Source organism: Populus nigra, chromosome 16 (genome assembly GCF_951802175.1).
Source record: "Populus nigra chromosome 16, ddPopNigr1.1, whole genome shotgun sequence".
NCBI lineage: Eukaryota > Viridiplantae > Streptophyta > Magnoliopsida > Malpighiales > Salicaceae > Populus > Populus nigra.
The window spans coordinates 10,540,908-10,554,330 of NC_084867.1; the positions used below are offsets into that span (position 1 = coordinate 10,540,908).

The following is a 13,423-nucleotide window of genomic DNA, read 5'->3' on the forward strand; positions in this document are numbered from 1 at the left end:
ATAATCTCAATTATATTTTTCAATTGCACTGTAAATGCTGAAAAGTTATGGCCTCTGGAAAATTTTATTTTTTTCTTTGGAATCATGCACTCCTCTTGATATACTTTGTATGTCAGCCACTAACTTTGCCTATGTATATTTGGCTGAATCCTTTTCCCTTTTATATATATATATATATATATATATATATATATATATATATATATATATATATCCCTCGAGATATTTAATCATGGTGAAACATGAGACTCTAACATTTTTTTTGCTATTTGATGAGGTTATTATCCCACATCGATTAAGAGACGAGAGTCTTAGTTGCTTATATGGCACGAAAAACACCTTTCTCATCATGAGGCGTCTTTTAAGGGACAAAATCCATTGGAAGTCATCTGGAAAAATACCTCATAGTGAGCCTACTATGTTGCGGATATGGACACACCTCATCAATTGGCGTCGTCTGTGGGGACGAGCCATGTGCTTTACCCAAGCCCCTTGTCTAGAAGGCTCTAATGAGATCATTATCCCACATCGGTTAAAAAACGAGGGCCTTGGTTGCTTATATGGCACCAAGAACACCTATCTCATTGCGAGACACCTTTTAAGGAACAAAACTCACTGGAAGCCATGTGAGACAATACCTCGTAGTGAGCCTACCATGCTGCAGATATGGACACACTTCATCAGTTGACGCTGTTTGTGGAAACGAGTCATGTGTTCTACCCAAGCCCCTCGTCTAGGGGGCTTTGATGAGGCCATCCCACATCAGTTAGGATATGAGGGCCTTAGTTGCTTATATGGCACCAAGAACACCTCTCTCATCACGAGGCTCTTTTAAGGAACAAAACCCACTGAAAGCCATGTGGGACAATACCTCGTGGTGAGCCTACCATGTTACGGAGCTGATGAGATGTTCTTGCATGTATGGTTGATCGTTTCGATTCGAGATTTCACATCACTTGCTTTGATGTTTTGGATTTTCCATAGTGCTTGGTTGTTTCTCAACAACTGTTGTTTTTCACGAGGCTTGATGTGTGAACCATTTCTCAACGGTTGCAGCTTTTGGTGAATCGTTACTCAATAGCAGTAGTGTTTGAAGAGTTGTTTCTCAACAGTTATGGGGGCTTAAAGAATTGTTTTTCAAAGGTTGATCAACTTGATAGACCATTTCTCAATAGTTATGGAGCTTGAAGGGTCATTTATTAATGATTGTGGAAGTTGAAGGTCTATTTCTCAATGGTTGTGGAGCTCAAATAGGCATTTCTTAATGATTATTGAGCTTGAGGGAGGCTTTTGATCAATGTATCTTCTCCAATTTTTTTAGGACTTGTAAATATCGTTGAACTTGTAATTATGTTGTTTCTCTTCTTTCAAATATGCACTTAATATCTATTTTTTCAGATGATGACTTTTAGGAATTCATCTTTTTTTTATAAAAGGTTCTTACCAATTGAATACAAATATCATCATGAACTTGTCATTGGTCCATTCACTAAGAAGTGATCTTTCGAAAGCATCAAACATTTAATTTTTGGTCATTAAAGATTTTTTGTGAACTTTTATGGTCGTGGTGGTTCGCATCAAGAAGTTTTACAACTTCAATTCTCCTTTCCACATTCAATGTGGTTGATTTGTCGCCACTAGACTACAACAAACATGCTAGTGACACTACTTATAAGGATTACTTTTCAATCTTTAATGCACTTTAGTATACTTTCAAGTATTGGAAATGGACGGAAGATGTTTTGAAATACTATGAGTCGATTCTCAAGAAGACACATATTCAAGATGCCATTTTTTCATGCCTTTTTACATATGATTGACAGATGAATGTTATCCGTTTTTTATAATCATTGTGATCCTTTATTGACTTTTAGATCACACATTTATATTTTTATATATTTTGATGATAACAATAATATGAAAATTAAACTAATAATATGTTTAGCTGGGAATAAGTGTTAAACAAGTTTTATATAAAGATCATATTAACAAGTATAAGGGATTTCATGAAGAAATCAATTAAAAAATTTAAGAAGGAAATAAAGTGAAGACTTAGAATTTAAGTGTTCATTATAGTGTTTTATGTAAATATATACATCTTATCTTGATAGCACAATTAAAATGAACTCATACACTTTACTATGCATGTCGTTTAAAGGATCTTCTTAGAGGTTTTTTTTAGTTTTTATAGCTATATTTATTTTGATCTTGAATCGGTTTATGAATATTTTAGAGAATTTAGTTTTTTAAAATTTTTAAAGAAACAAATAATATTTATCATTTATATATAATATTTCATTCAGAATATTCTATCTTATATGATAAATTAATATATAAGAATTATTAAAATCACAATTCATTCTTCTCATTCAGTAGTTAGCATTTTTTTCATTATGAAAATAATATAAAATTATTATTTTCAAATGTTATTGAAAAATTCATGTGAGTTAGTTTTTATTCTACTCGATAAACTATATACAAAAGAGATCATGAAAAAGTAGATAAAAAATGGTAGCAACACGACTAGGATTAGGGGGGTGCCGTAGTCAATTGCGAGCGCTAAATCTGCAGGTCTCCAACTTAAATGACAAGTCGTCTCTTACGAAAGACACCCTTCATATTCCATAAAAGAATCTTCAAGAAGCCCACTACCAAATCTAAAAGGCCCACGATTGCAGTCCATGAAAATAAATAAATAAAAACTTCTCTAGCTTTAAAAACCATCCTCTCTTTGCAGGCTGCCTCTTATCCTCTACCTTCTAAACCCCTTAATTCTCCTCTCCTCTCGTCTCGTCTCGTCTCTCGAAAACATGTCTGCCACTGCTGCTTCCACCTTGAAGCCTTTGCTAATGGCAGAAACATGCATATGTTCGTTCCCTTCAATTTTCACTTCAAAACCCCCACTAAAACCTCTCCCTATCTCACATAGACCCATCAAGCTCCAACTCTCATACTCTCACTCTTTATCAACGTTCTCTGTAAAACCCAAAACCCATTTATCTTTAACAATCCCTTTTGTGGCCCAGACCTCAGATTGGGCTCAACAAGAAGAAGAAAACAACACCACTATCACTTTAACTGAGTCAGAACAAGAAGACTCCATTTTGGAAAATGAAGAAAGTAATGATTTTGAAGGTAGAGTATCCGATTGGGAGGCTGAAGGAGAGGATGCAGCTGCTTCCGAAACCGATGCTGTTAGAGGTGAAGGAGAGAGAGGTGACGAGGAGGGGTTTGTGGAGCCACCGGAGGAAGCTAAGATTTATGTAGGGAATTTGCCTTATGATGTTACTAGTGAGAAGTTGGCTATGCTATTTGATCAAGCTGGAACTGTTGAGATTTCTGAGGTAAATAAATGTCCTTGCTTTTTTGTTTTGAATATTTGCATTTTAGTGTGTTTCGAAGTTTTTATGGAGGTTTTGTTTTGAGGGGTTGTAGGTTATATACAACACGGAAACTGATACAAGTCGTGGCTTTGGGTTTGTGACGATGAGTACCGTTGAAGAGTCTGACAAGGCTATAGAAATGTTCAATCGTTATGTAAGTTTCTTCCCTTATTATTATTATTATTATTATTATTATTATTATTATTATTATGTTTTTTTTTTTGTTGAACTTTTGGTTATGTGTGATTTGGAACGATATAAGACTAGATGTTAACTTTTAATAGATGCTACAAATGATTGAAAGAGAATAGGTAGAGGGGGAGATGTCATATAATGTTTCTATGCCTTTAAGGTTAGAAGAAAGATGCTGGCTTTGTGGAATTTTCCTTGCTCTAATTAATTGAACTTCCTGTTTGGTTCAGATGGCTGAGTATTTTGTATGATATGAGAAGAAAAATTATCATTTATGGTTGAGTAACATTACTTTGTTTTTGTTTTGAAGATAGCATTCATGTGGGATTCAACTGTATATGATAATTAGAGTGTCGCATTAGGTCATTGAAATATACAATCAGATAAAATGTGGTGAAACCCCAAAGAAGTGTTGCTAGGGTGAGCGCCTTTTATTTGATTTTAAGGGTGGGGCACATTGCTAATAATGGCCAATTGGTGTAGAGGTAGGACATGATAAATCCTTATTGGAGATTACATGACTCAAGAAAAATGTTGTCGACCATGATTTATTTATTTTATTTTGTATTTTTTTTAGGTGGCCATTATCAGCTGGAGCTTATTGTTTTCATAAAGCTATGTTATCATCTTTCTCTTGCATGTGATTTTTACCAACAAGATGCTGTTTAAACTATGTAATTTTACTGGAAAGGATGAAACTTGCTTATCTAGTAAAGCAAGCATGTTATTTATTTAGAAAATTTCCTGATCTTGGGATTGGTTGCAGATAATAAAAATTACAATTGTCAATAGTCAAACACCAAATCTTTGCATGGAAATTAATGACCATTTCATTTATTTTTCCTGGATGCTGGAAGTTTTTCATATTTTCCATGCTGTACTGGTTTTAATACATGTACTAAGTGCTCTGTTTTGTTTCAGTGCTTTGGCTTGATGAGTTAATATTGGCATGCTGGCTAAACTTCAAATGCTAATTTTTACAAGTAGATTAATGCATTGTTCATACAACATTTCTTCAACTTGGCGTGGTGGATTATGATTTAACATTCTACTTCATTAGAGTTAATTCTTATGATTAAGTGATTAACATTAGTGATAGATGTTCTCCTTGTTAATCAAGTCGTAACAATTAGAAAATCATCAAATCTTGCGATGACTTTTTTTTCCCTAATTAACCAAGCTGTTTTCTGTTTGATATTGTATTGAACAGAACTTAGATGGAAGGCTCTTGACTGTAAACAAGGCTGCTCCTAGAGGATCAAGGCCAGAACGCCCTCCTCGTGTGTCTGAACCCAGCTATAGAATCTATGTGGGCAACCTACCATGGGGAGTGGATAGTGGTCGTCTTGAGGAAGTCTTTAGCGAACATGGTAAAGTTGTGAGTGCTCAGGTTGTTTCTGACTGGGAGACTGGCCGTTCACGTGGTTTTGGCTTTGTAACTATGTCCTCAGAGAGCGAGTTGAATGATGCCATAGCCGCACTTGATGGACAGGTATGACTTGAGTGCTTACTTTTGAAATTCATAACTTATGTATGTGGAAAGGCAACTACTCGCACTATAAGTATGGTCAATTCATTAGGAAAAAGAAAGAAAAAAAGAGGGCTGATAACTTGAGTTCTTCAGAATCCAGATTATCTTCTCAACACTGGCATCAATCTATCAGTAGTAATTTATTCTATAAGGACCAGCAGCATGCCTTTCAAATTTCTGTTCGATGATATGCATGCTTCTGGTTTTGCAGGATCTGGACGGGAGAGCAATTAGAGTAAATGTTGCTGCGGAAAGACCAAGGCGCAGCTCCTTTTGAACTGATATGAATTGAATAGATATCCTGCTGCCGGTTTTCTTTTTCCTTTATTCTTTTTTTTATCCTTTCGTTTTTTCTCTTATCAGTTTTGTGGTATCAAGTTTTTTGGCCAATTGAATGGAAGCTCACTAGGAGTTTTGTACACAAATTGTCTTCACAGTTCCATAAAAATTGTTTCTCGAATTCGAGTACATTGTGCTCTACGAGATAATATTAAATTTGTTGGCAGAACATCAAGTCTCAGACAATCCAATAATGGAACTTTCAGGATGCTGAAATTTGTCAGGCCAAGGACATCTATGAAGAAGTTGGGTTTAAAACGTGGTCCGGTGGCTGGTGTCTGGCCGTGCGCACTCAGCTGACTGGGGACATGGTTTTTATCTGTTTCTGGCCCTCTGGATGGAAAAACACCAATGTTTATAGATCCTGGTGAGACGACCGGCTGGTGAAATCTCAAAGCAGCAACAGTGCTGTCTTCTACATGCCTGCTTTTCTCTCTGTCCACGCCCCATCTCCTTTGAATTATGCACAGGACTTGAACCCCATATCAGTGATCTGCTGTTTCCAATTGAAATATGGATACTGCTTCTGCTCGTGACACAACTCGTGCACCCGGAAAACGAAAAGGCAAACGAATTAAACTTTTTTCTTAGGGTGCTAAGTCAGTGCACCGCGTACGGTCATGTCCCCGCCTCAGAAAAATTACGACAATTAAGTTTAATGTAGCTGTAGCCTTATTTTTAGATCCATAAAAAGATAATTTCACTACAGACATTATTAGCAAGTTTACAGTCCCTGTTGGCCGGATAAAAAATAATAATAAAGGCAATAAAAAATATTCTAAGAGAATTATTTGAAATTTTTATTAAACTTGGTTTAAGTAGTTAATTTTATTTATTATTTAGTTTAGGTTTAAAATTAAATTATATAGAAGTTGTTTTAACATGATTTTATTTTAGTTGATCATTAAAAAAACCTTGAGAAAAAAAAAACACCAAACAGCAATAAAAAAACAACCAGCTTGGCACTTTAGACATTTATCACTTTAGACATTTATTTAAGTGCATGTCTGAATTTTATCATGCATGTTTGAATTATGTATGTTTAATATACGGTTGTTGGTTGAACAAATTTCCCAGTTTAGAACTGGTGTCTTGTGATGTACAGTAATTTATTTTTTTTAATGGTAATTGTAACGTAGTAATTCCACCATCCACCAACATGCACAAGCTAGAGTTCAAGCTTTTTCTTGCAGCAGATACGCAACTTCTAATGACCGACGACCGGTCAAAATATATGTACAAATAGTTCTTCCTTTACTCCGCTGTAAAGTGAAAATGACACACTTTTAAGGAATTGTTGATTAACATGGATTTCAATCAGCTGAAGGTCAGAAGCAAAGATATAAACAAGAGATGGAAAATATATATATTATTTACAACTCGAAAGCACGAGCTTAAGAGGGTTTTGTGAACACCATACTTGGCAGAATCTCATACATCTGCACAACTTCGAAAGTGATGGCATCGGCATTTCTCCGACAACCTCAAACCTCTAGTTAAAAGACATTCCAGCCCTAATAACCCCGCAATTGGGCATCTCGACTTGTTAAAGGGACATATCGAACAGAAGTTTCACTCCGAACACTGATGGAACCATCCTCCTTCTTGTCAACCACCTTCAAATCCTGAAATATGTTACCAACTGGAATCACCATCCTGCCACCAGGCTTCAACTGATCGAGAAGTGGCTGTGGGATTTCTGGTGCTGCTGCCCCAACATGTATGGCATCATATGGAGCAAACTCTGGCCAGCCTTGTCTTCCATCTACAGATAAAAATAACCATTGAAGCTCAGTTACTAACATTGTTAAAGCTGATTTCTTTTGAAAATTCATCAGCAGAAGATTCAACTTCTTTCAGCAAACACATTAAGTTCGCCAAAGAAAAAACTTGTCATGGAAATCCTTTTTTTATGACCTTTACTTACAGGAGATCTGACATTCATAAAAATCAAACAAGAGGACTTCCATACGAATGCCTACTACGATTTGTCCTTTTTCGAATAATCTTCACCCTAATAAGTAACATATATGGAAATCTCAAGTTATTGTACTGTTACGGCAAGTAGATTAGCACCTACACTCTTCTCTTGGGATACAAAAGAACATTCAAGAAAAAATTATTATTTGCAAGGTTGAAACATACCACCAACATGAATTGAGAGGGAACCTTCTTTCAACAATGGGGCAGCTGCGCTTTTCTCAATGTTCTTTAAGGAAGAATTAGCCAGCTCTGGAATATGTTCCACACCAACAGCACGACCTTGTGATCCAACCATCAAAGCAAGGCATGCTGTCAAATACCCAGTCCCTTCAAAAGCAAACAAAGTGAGAAACTCAGGATTTAATTGCATGCAGAGAGAAATGTTCTAGAACTATAAATGCATGAGTTTCGTTATTCTTAAATGAAGTCTACCCACTACAACCAAGCTAAGCAAGCCTTACCTCCCACCCCCTACCATTGTAGAACGAGTTTGCCATCAATGATGCCTACACTCACCCAGAAGCTTTGCACAACTAATGACAATCATCAAGACCATTGGCTTCTATTGACTGTGGTCAACAGCCATTGAAACAATTTAGAAAAAAATTGAGCAAATTGAAACAAATTTCTAAAGTTGCTTTGCTTGTTATGGTTCTTAAAACTTTACAAATTGCAGTCCTCTTCCTAGTTGAATCAGGATTTGTAAATCATAGTTCCCTTACGGTTTCAAAACCCTCGTTAGATCCAACCAGGAATATCTGGTCACTGAATAAGTTCTCCAACTTGCTCAGCATCACGACCTGCAGCATTGTCCAATATTTTTATATGCTTAAAGCCTAGTTATTTCAAACCTAAAACTATCATGTTTGTTTGTTAACACTAAGTCTTCAAGAGACCTCTACAAGTAGCCCTTAGAATGAAATTGCTACAAGTAATTTATAATGCAGATTTGAAAGGATTAATGGAGATAGGAAGGATGTAAGGGAAAAGCACCTGAGCCAACATCTAGGGCATGCATTCCGGGCTTCAACTTCTCCTCCAACAACTGCAGGCAAGTTGCATGCATATGAGGTGCAGAAATGGTGGCATTGTAACCTATTGCCATGGGACTGTCAACATAAGCTGGAGTACCATCTGGCACAAACAAAGCCCTGTCGATAGTTTCCATTACTTCAGAAACCTTTTTAGAACTGATGACCCCATAATGCTGCAAATGCTCCACCATTGCTTTATTTTTATTGATGCTACTACCAGACCAGAATCGCTGAAAAATGACAAACAGAATGTTTAAAACAATATTCAAAGATGATAACAAAACACGCCTAGCAGGATGCACAAAGAACACAATGGCAGGTAATGTGCTATGGGAAAAAACACATAAAAGCTCAGTTGTTCCTATATAGAGAAAAGGAACACCATATTCTTGAAAAAAAATAAATTTGGTGATATCAGTAGCACAACCAGAGAGCATGGAAATAAACACCACTATTTACGATGAAGTCATATGAATGCATTGAAATCAGGTAGATAACACGGAACTGATATCTCCAATGGAAATATTTTCTCATGGGTGACCTCCACATTAGAAATGGCTATGGGCTGACTTTGTAGGTCCAGAGCCCCTGGGCTTGGGAAATATTGTGTATCACTACTAAGGAAGTAATTGGTCCCACTAATGAAGGCGAGAAGAACATAGCATGTCCACCCAACTTGAAACAGATTTCCCTGAAATCACACGCATCAAACATCCCAAAAAGGATTGCATTTATTGAGGGCGCATCTTAACAAGTACTTTCACAGCACAATATTATGAATGCAACCAACCTTTGTAATGATTACTAGCAAGACGCTCATCTAGAATCTGAAGTCACCATACTTTTGCACATAAGCAAATCCATCAATTCCTACTTTCAACAACTTTTCAGGACTAGTTTTTGGAGATACTTCAAGGAAAAACTCAAACCCCTTGGATTCTATGGTGAAGTACCTAAAAGTATATTTGTTGATCACTCAAGCAGCTAAAGCTGAAATCAACTTGCGTGGGGGTATGTTTTTGTTGGGGGCAATCAAACTTAAAATAGTCATCCTGAACTTACACACTTAACCACTGCATTGCATTTCCACTTGCATTATAAACAAAGTGATCTAGAACAGCTTAGCTTATTATTCACCTGTCAGCGAATGAATTTTACTTCGCACTACAAACTTTGACTGCAAAAACCATCCCGCAGCCAATAACCCAGAAATAGAACTTCAGATCATATGAGCTCTATTATAAGCAGCATTAATCACAGGATAAATCAAATGTGAACATAGCAATCAATCATTTCAGTGAAAGGGTTATCCTAAAATCACAGAAAAGAATAAATTTTATGGGAAAAAAACCGCATTAACAAATTCTCAGATTGTAGAGATCAGCAAAAAATAGACCACGTAGTTATCTTTATATATAGATATTCTCAAACCAAGAAAAAAAAAATCATAAATTTCTCCTTATACAAAAACACTCATTATTTCACTTTCAAACAACCCACTAATTAACAGTCCAAAAAACGAACACGTTCCGAAAATATCAACAAAATTCGACAACAGAGCTAAAAATAAATAAAAAAGCTCACGACTTTGCTTTAATCCAACCACAAAAAACACTCATTTCCTTACTTTAGCAGATACCCAATTCTTTAGGAGCAGTAAGAATACAAAAAGAGAAAAGAGAGAAACCAAAATGGTGTCGGTGTTACCTCCATCCTGAAGAAAAGAGAGTTGCCCGTGTGGAGACAATTAAGGTTTGTTGGGAAAAATTTAAAACAGAAGAGAGAGGTAAGTTGAGATGGAATAGTGTTGCAGCTGCTGCGAAGATAAAGATAGCGGAGGAGAGCGGTGTAGTTGTTGTTGTGGGCTAAGAGAGGCTTAAGAGGAGGCGAGTAGTTGCGGTAACCATACGCAATGACTCCCGCTGGCAGGGATAGAGAAATAGGCATGAGCAAAAGCAGCCTAGGCATTATTTTTTTTCCCTTTTTTTTTCAATAGTTAAAAAAAGTACACTTGTCAGCTAATTAGCAGGGATGACACGATGGTTGCTTTTGTGATGATAGGAAAGGAAATATGTGGGTTTGTTGCTGGGGTGGTTTTGGGCCGGTTTGAGTGTTTATGGGCTTCATAAGCCTTGTTGGGTCATTGGTGATTACTTTTAGTTTTTTTTTTTATGATAATGTATTTTTGATTCAGCTTGGACGTAAATTAATATTTATTTTTTATTATTTTAGCATATTTTTTACTTTAACTAAGGTCATTCCTAGTATATGAGATTATTAATTTCACTCCATATTTTATTACAAGTGATATCTGAAGCCAGCATTGTCGGCAACAACTCTAAACAAAATAAAGTCAAATTAATGATAATTCTGAATGAAATAAGTAAATGCCTTTTTTTTTTGGGTTAGTTTTTGAATTAGGTATTTCATTATCTATAAGATTTTTTTAATTTATTTTTTTTCTTTATTATATTAATTGTAGGGATGATCATTTTTTATTTGGTTCGGTTTTTATAAAAAAAATTAACCAAACCAAAAAAAATAAAAATAAAAACCGAAATCAGTTCAAACCAACTGGTTTTAGTTCGGTTCGATTTGGTTTTTATGATAAAAACAGGTTCAAACCGATTTGACTCGGTTTTTTTAGTTTGGCTTGGTTTTTTTGGTTTAGCTCGGTTTTTTTCCGGCTTGGCTCTGTTTTTTTTATTGGGTTCGGTTTTTTTGGTTTCAGGCTTATAAAACCGAAACCGAATCAGTCAGTTTTTTTAAAAATTTTAATCTATTTTTTTCACGGTTCGGTTTTTTCAGTTATTTTTTTCCGGTTTTCTCGGTTTAATCAGTTTTTTGGTCTTTTTGCTCCCCCCTAATTAATTGCATCAATTTCTTGCATGAATATTCAAGTTTTGAACCTAGAAAGTATTTAAAAGGGGAAATTTAAAGAAATTTAAAAGCATTTTTATAACTATTGTCGTTTAATATATAGAAATCCGATTGATGCAGGCTTCTAACATCCTTTCCATTATAAATTGCAAGTATGCATGACCAATTAGCAAACAAACTTCTATTCTACAAGCAACAATATTGAATATTCATTGGTGAAATGCGAAGAGAATAGTGGGTGAGGGGCTCTTGTACTTTCACCATATTATATAATATATGTATATATAGAAAAAATAATTAATCTCAGGAGATAGGTTTGAAAGTGGTTTGCATTTCTCGTTGTTTTTTTCTTTTTTCAATGTTAGCATAGAATTTATTTTTTTAAATACATCATAAAGGAGAAGTGTTTTTAAAATTTATCAAGATAAAGACTTGGTTTTAATAAATATTCTATATTTGACCCGTGTTGTACTACGGGTCAAATATTTTTTTATATAAAATAAATGTGTATATAAATTTTTATCATATATTTTTGTATATAAAAAAATTTAAAACAGGACTTGGAGTATTGACTCAATTGAGTTCAATAATTTTTTTATATATAATTATTTTTTTATAAAATAAAAAATTAATAAAATACCAAAGTAATCAAGAAAAAAAATCAAACAAAAAAATTACACTGATGCAATTAATAACTAATGAAATTGAAAAAAAAAACAAAAAAAAAACAAATGCAATTGTAATAGGTGAAAAAAAAAAGTGTTAATATTTTTTTTATTTATTATCATAAATTATTCTTAATTTCTTTATATATATATATATATATGTATGTATATATATAGAATTTTAAATTTCTAATTAAGAATTTTTTAGTAAAAATACATTTAAATATTTATTATTTTTTAATAAAAAAATAGATAAATTATTTAACCCAAAAGCAAGAGCGGGTCACATTACCAGTGGATGGTGAAGGGATTTTATTTTATTTTATTAATTATACATGAAAGAAATAAACTTATCCATCTAGCAAGGGATGTTGAGATGAGAGCCTTTAAACGGACGGACGAACCTGAGAAGGAAGGGGCCGTGGGGCCCATGTGGTCTGTGGCTCAAGGCTGCTTAAAGACTTTTCGCCCTCTGTGTTTGATTTGACCGGCCGGAAAAGCAAGACCTGTTGACTTGAAGACTTCTGTGAAGCTTCCCCTTTGATTATTTTGGCCCTTAAACGTGTAGAATAAGCTCACCGTAAAAGAAGAGGAAATGACGGGTGTTTTCTTAAGCATTTAGAAAATTATTAATTTGAGTTTTTTATTATTCTAAAATAACCCTAAAAATATTAAAAAACATTAGTTTTAAAAAAAATTAATTATTAATTTTTAAAAAATACAGCGATCACGTCAACAAATATGCTATAAATCAATTTTTTATAACATTAAATTAATTGAGAGTTTTTTTGAAACGACACGGAGTGTCCCATAAACAACGACACTATAAATCAAGTTGTTGTGAAATTAAATTAATTGAGAAACAACTTGTCAATGCAATTATTTGGTCCATCCAGTACTAGTAATCTTATCTCTACTGGTGCCCACATAATTCTAATTATAATAATGTGAGTGCAAATATTATTAGGTTGATGGTAGTATAATTATAACATGAACTGAAATAATAGACTACGTGATTAATGAAATTTATTCCCTTCTTTGATTTTTTAAATCCAAACATTAAAGCGATCAATCTAGAAAATGTTTATATTTTGAATTTATCAAAATTATATGAATAAAGATACTTAAATTTTGGTTGTTTGCGTGGAATAATTATCCTAGGATTTTATGAATCAAATTGACAAATAAAAACTGTCCAGAAAGATATTCAAAGAGGATCTGATTTGAAACAACAATAACAAAATATTTTATCGTCGAATAAAATTATTTTTTATGAAAGTCATTATGTTGTTTATTAAACTATTGGAACTCCTAAAATTATGCCTAAAAGTTGGTTATTAAAACTCCTATATAAATAGTTGAGGTGTTTTTTGTTTATTATGCAAATTATTATAATTGTTTTTAGATTTCTCAATA

At 34.1% G+C, this 13,423-nt stretch overlaps 2 protein-coding genes across 2 annotated transcripts; one reads left to right on the forward strand and one right to left on the reverse strand.

Moving 5' to 3' along the window:
• Window positions 1-2,725: 2,725 nt before the first annotated feature.
• On the forward strand, window positions 2,726-5,614 carry LOC133676365 (28 kDa ribonucleoprotein, chloroplastic-like). The gene is made up of 4 exons (XM_062098036.1): window positions 2,726-3,344; window positions 3,436-3,537; window positions 4,786-5,067; window positions 5,318-5,614. Exons 1-4 carry the CDS (start codon window positions 2,811-2,813, stop codon window positions 5,381-5,383), a joined length of 984 nt encoding a protein of 327 aa, XP_061954020.1. The 5' UTR covers window positions 2,726-2,810; the 3' UTR covers window positions 5,384-5,614.
• Window positions 5,615-6,729: 1,115 nt separating this feature from the next.
• On the reverse strand, window positions 6,730-10,484 carry LOC133675172 (protein-L-isoaspartate O-methyltransferase 1-like). The gene is made up of 4 exons (XM_062096461.1): window positions 10,170-10,484; window positions 8,422-8,692; window positions 7,591-7,755; window positions 6,730-7,210 (listed from the first exon to the last, which is right to left on the reverse strand). Exons 1-4 carry the CDS (start codon window positions 10,428-10,430, stop codon window positions 6,960-6,962), a joined length of 948 nt encoding a protein of 315 aa, XP_061952445.1. The 5' UTR covers window positions 10,431-10,484; the 3' UTR covers window positions 6,730-6,959.
• Between the last annotated feature and the right edge of the window lie 2,939 nt (window positions 10,485-13,423).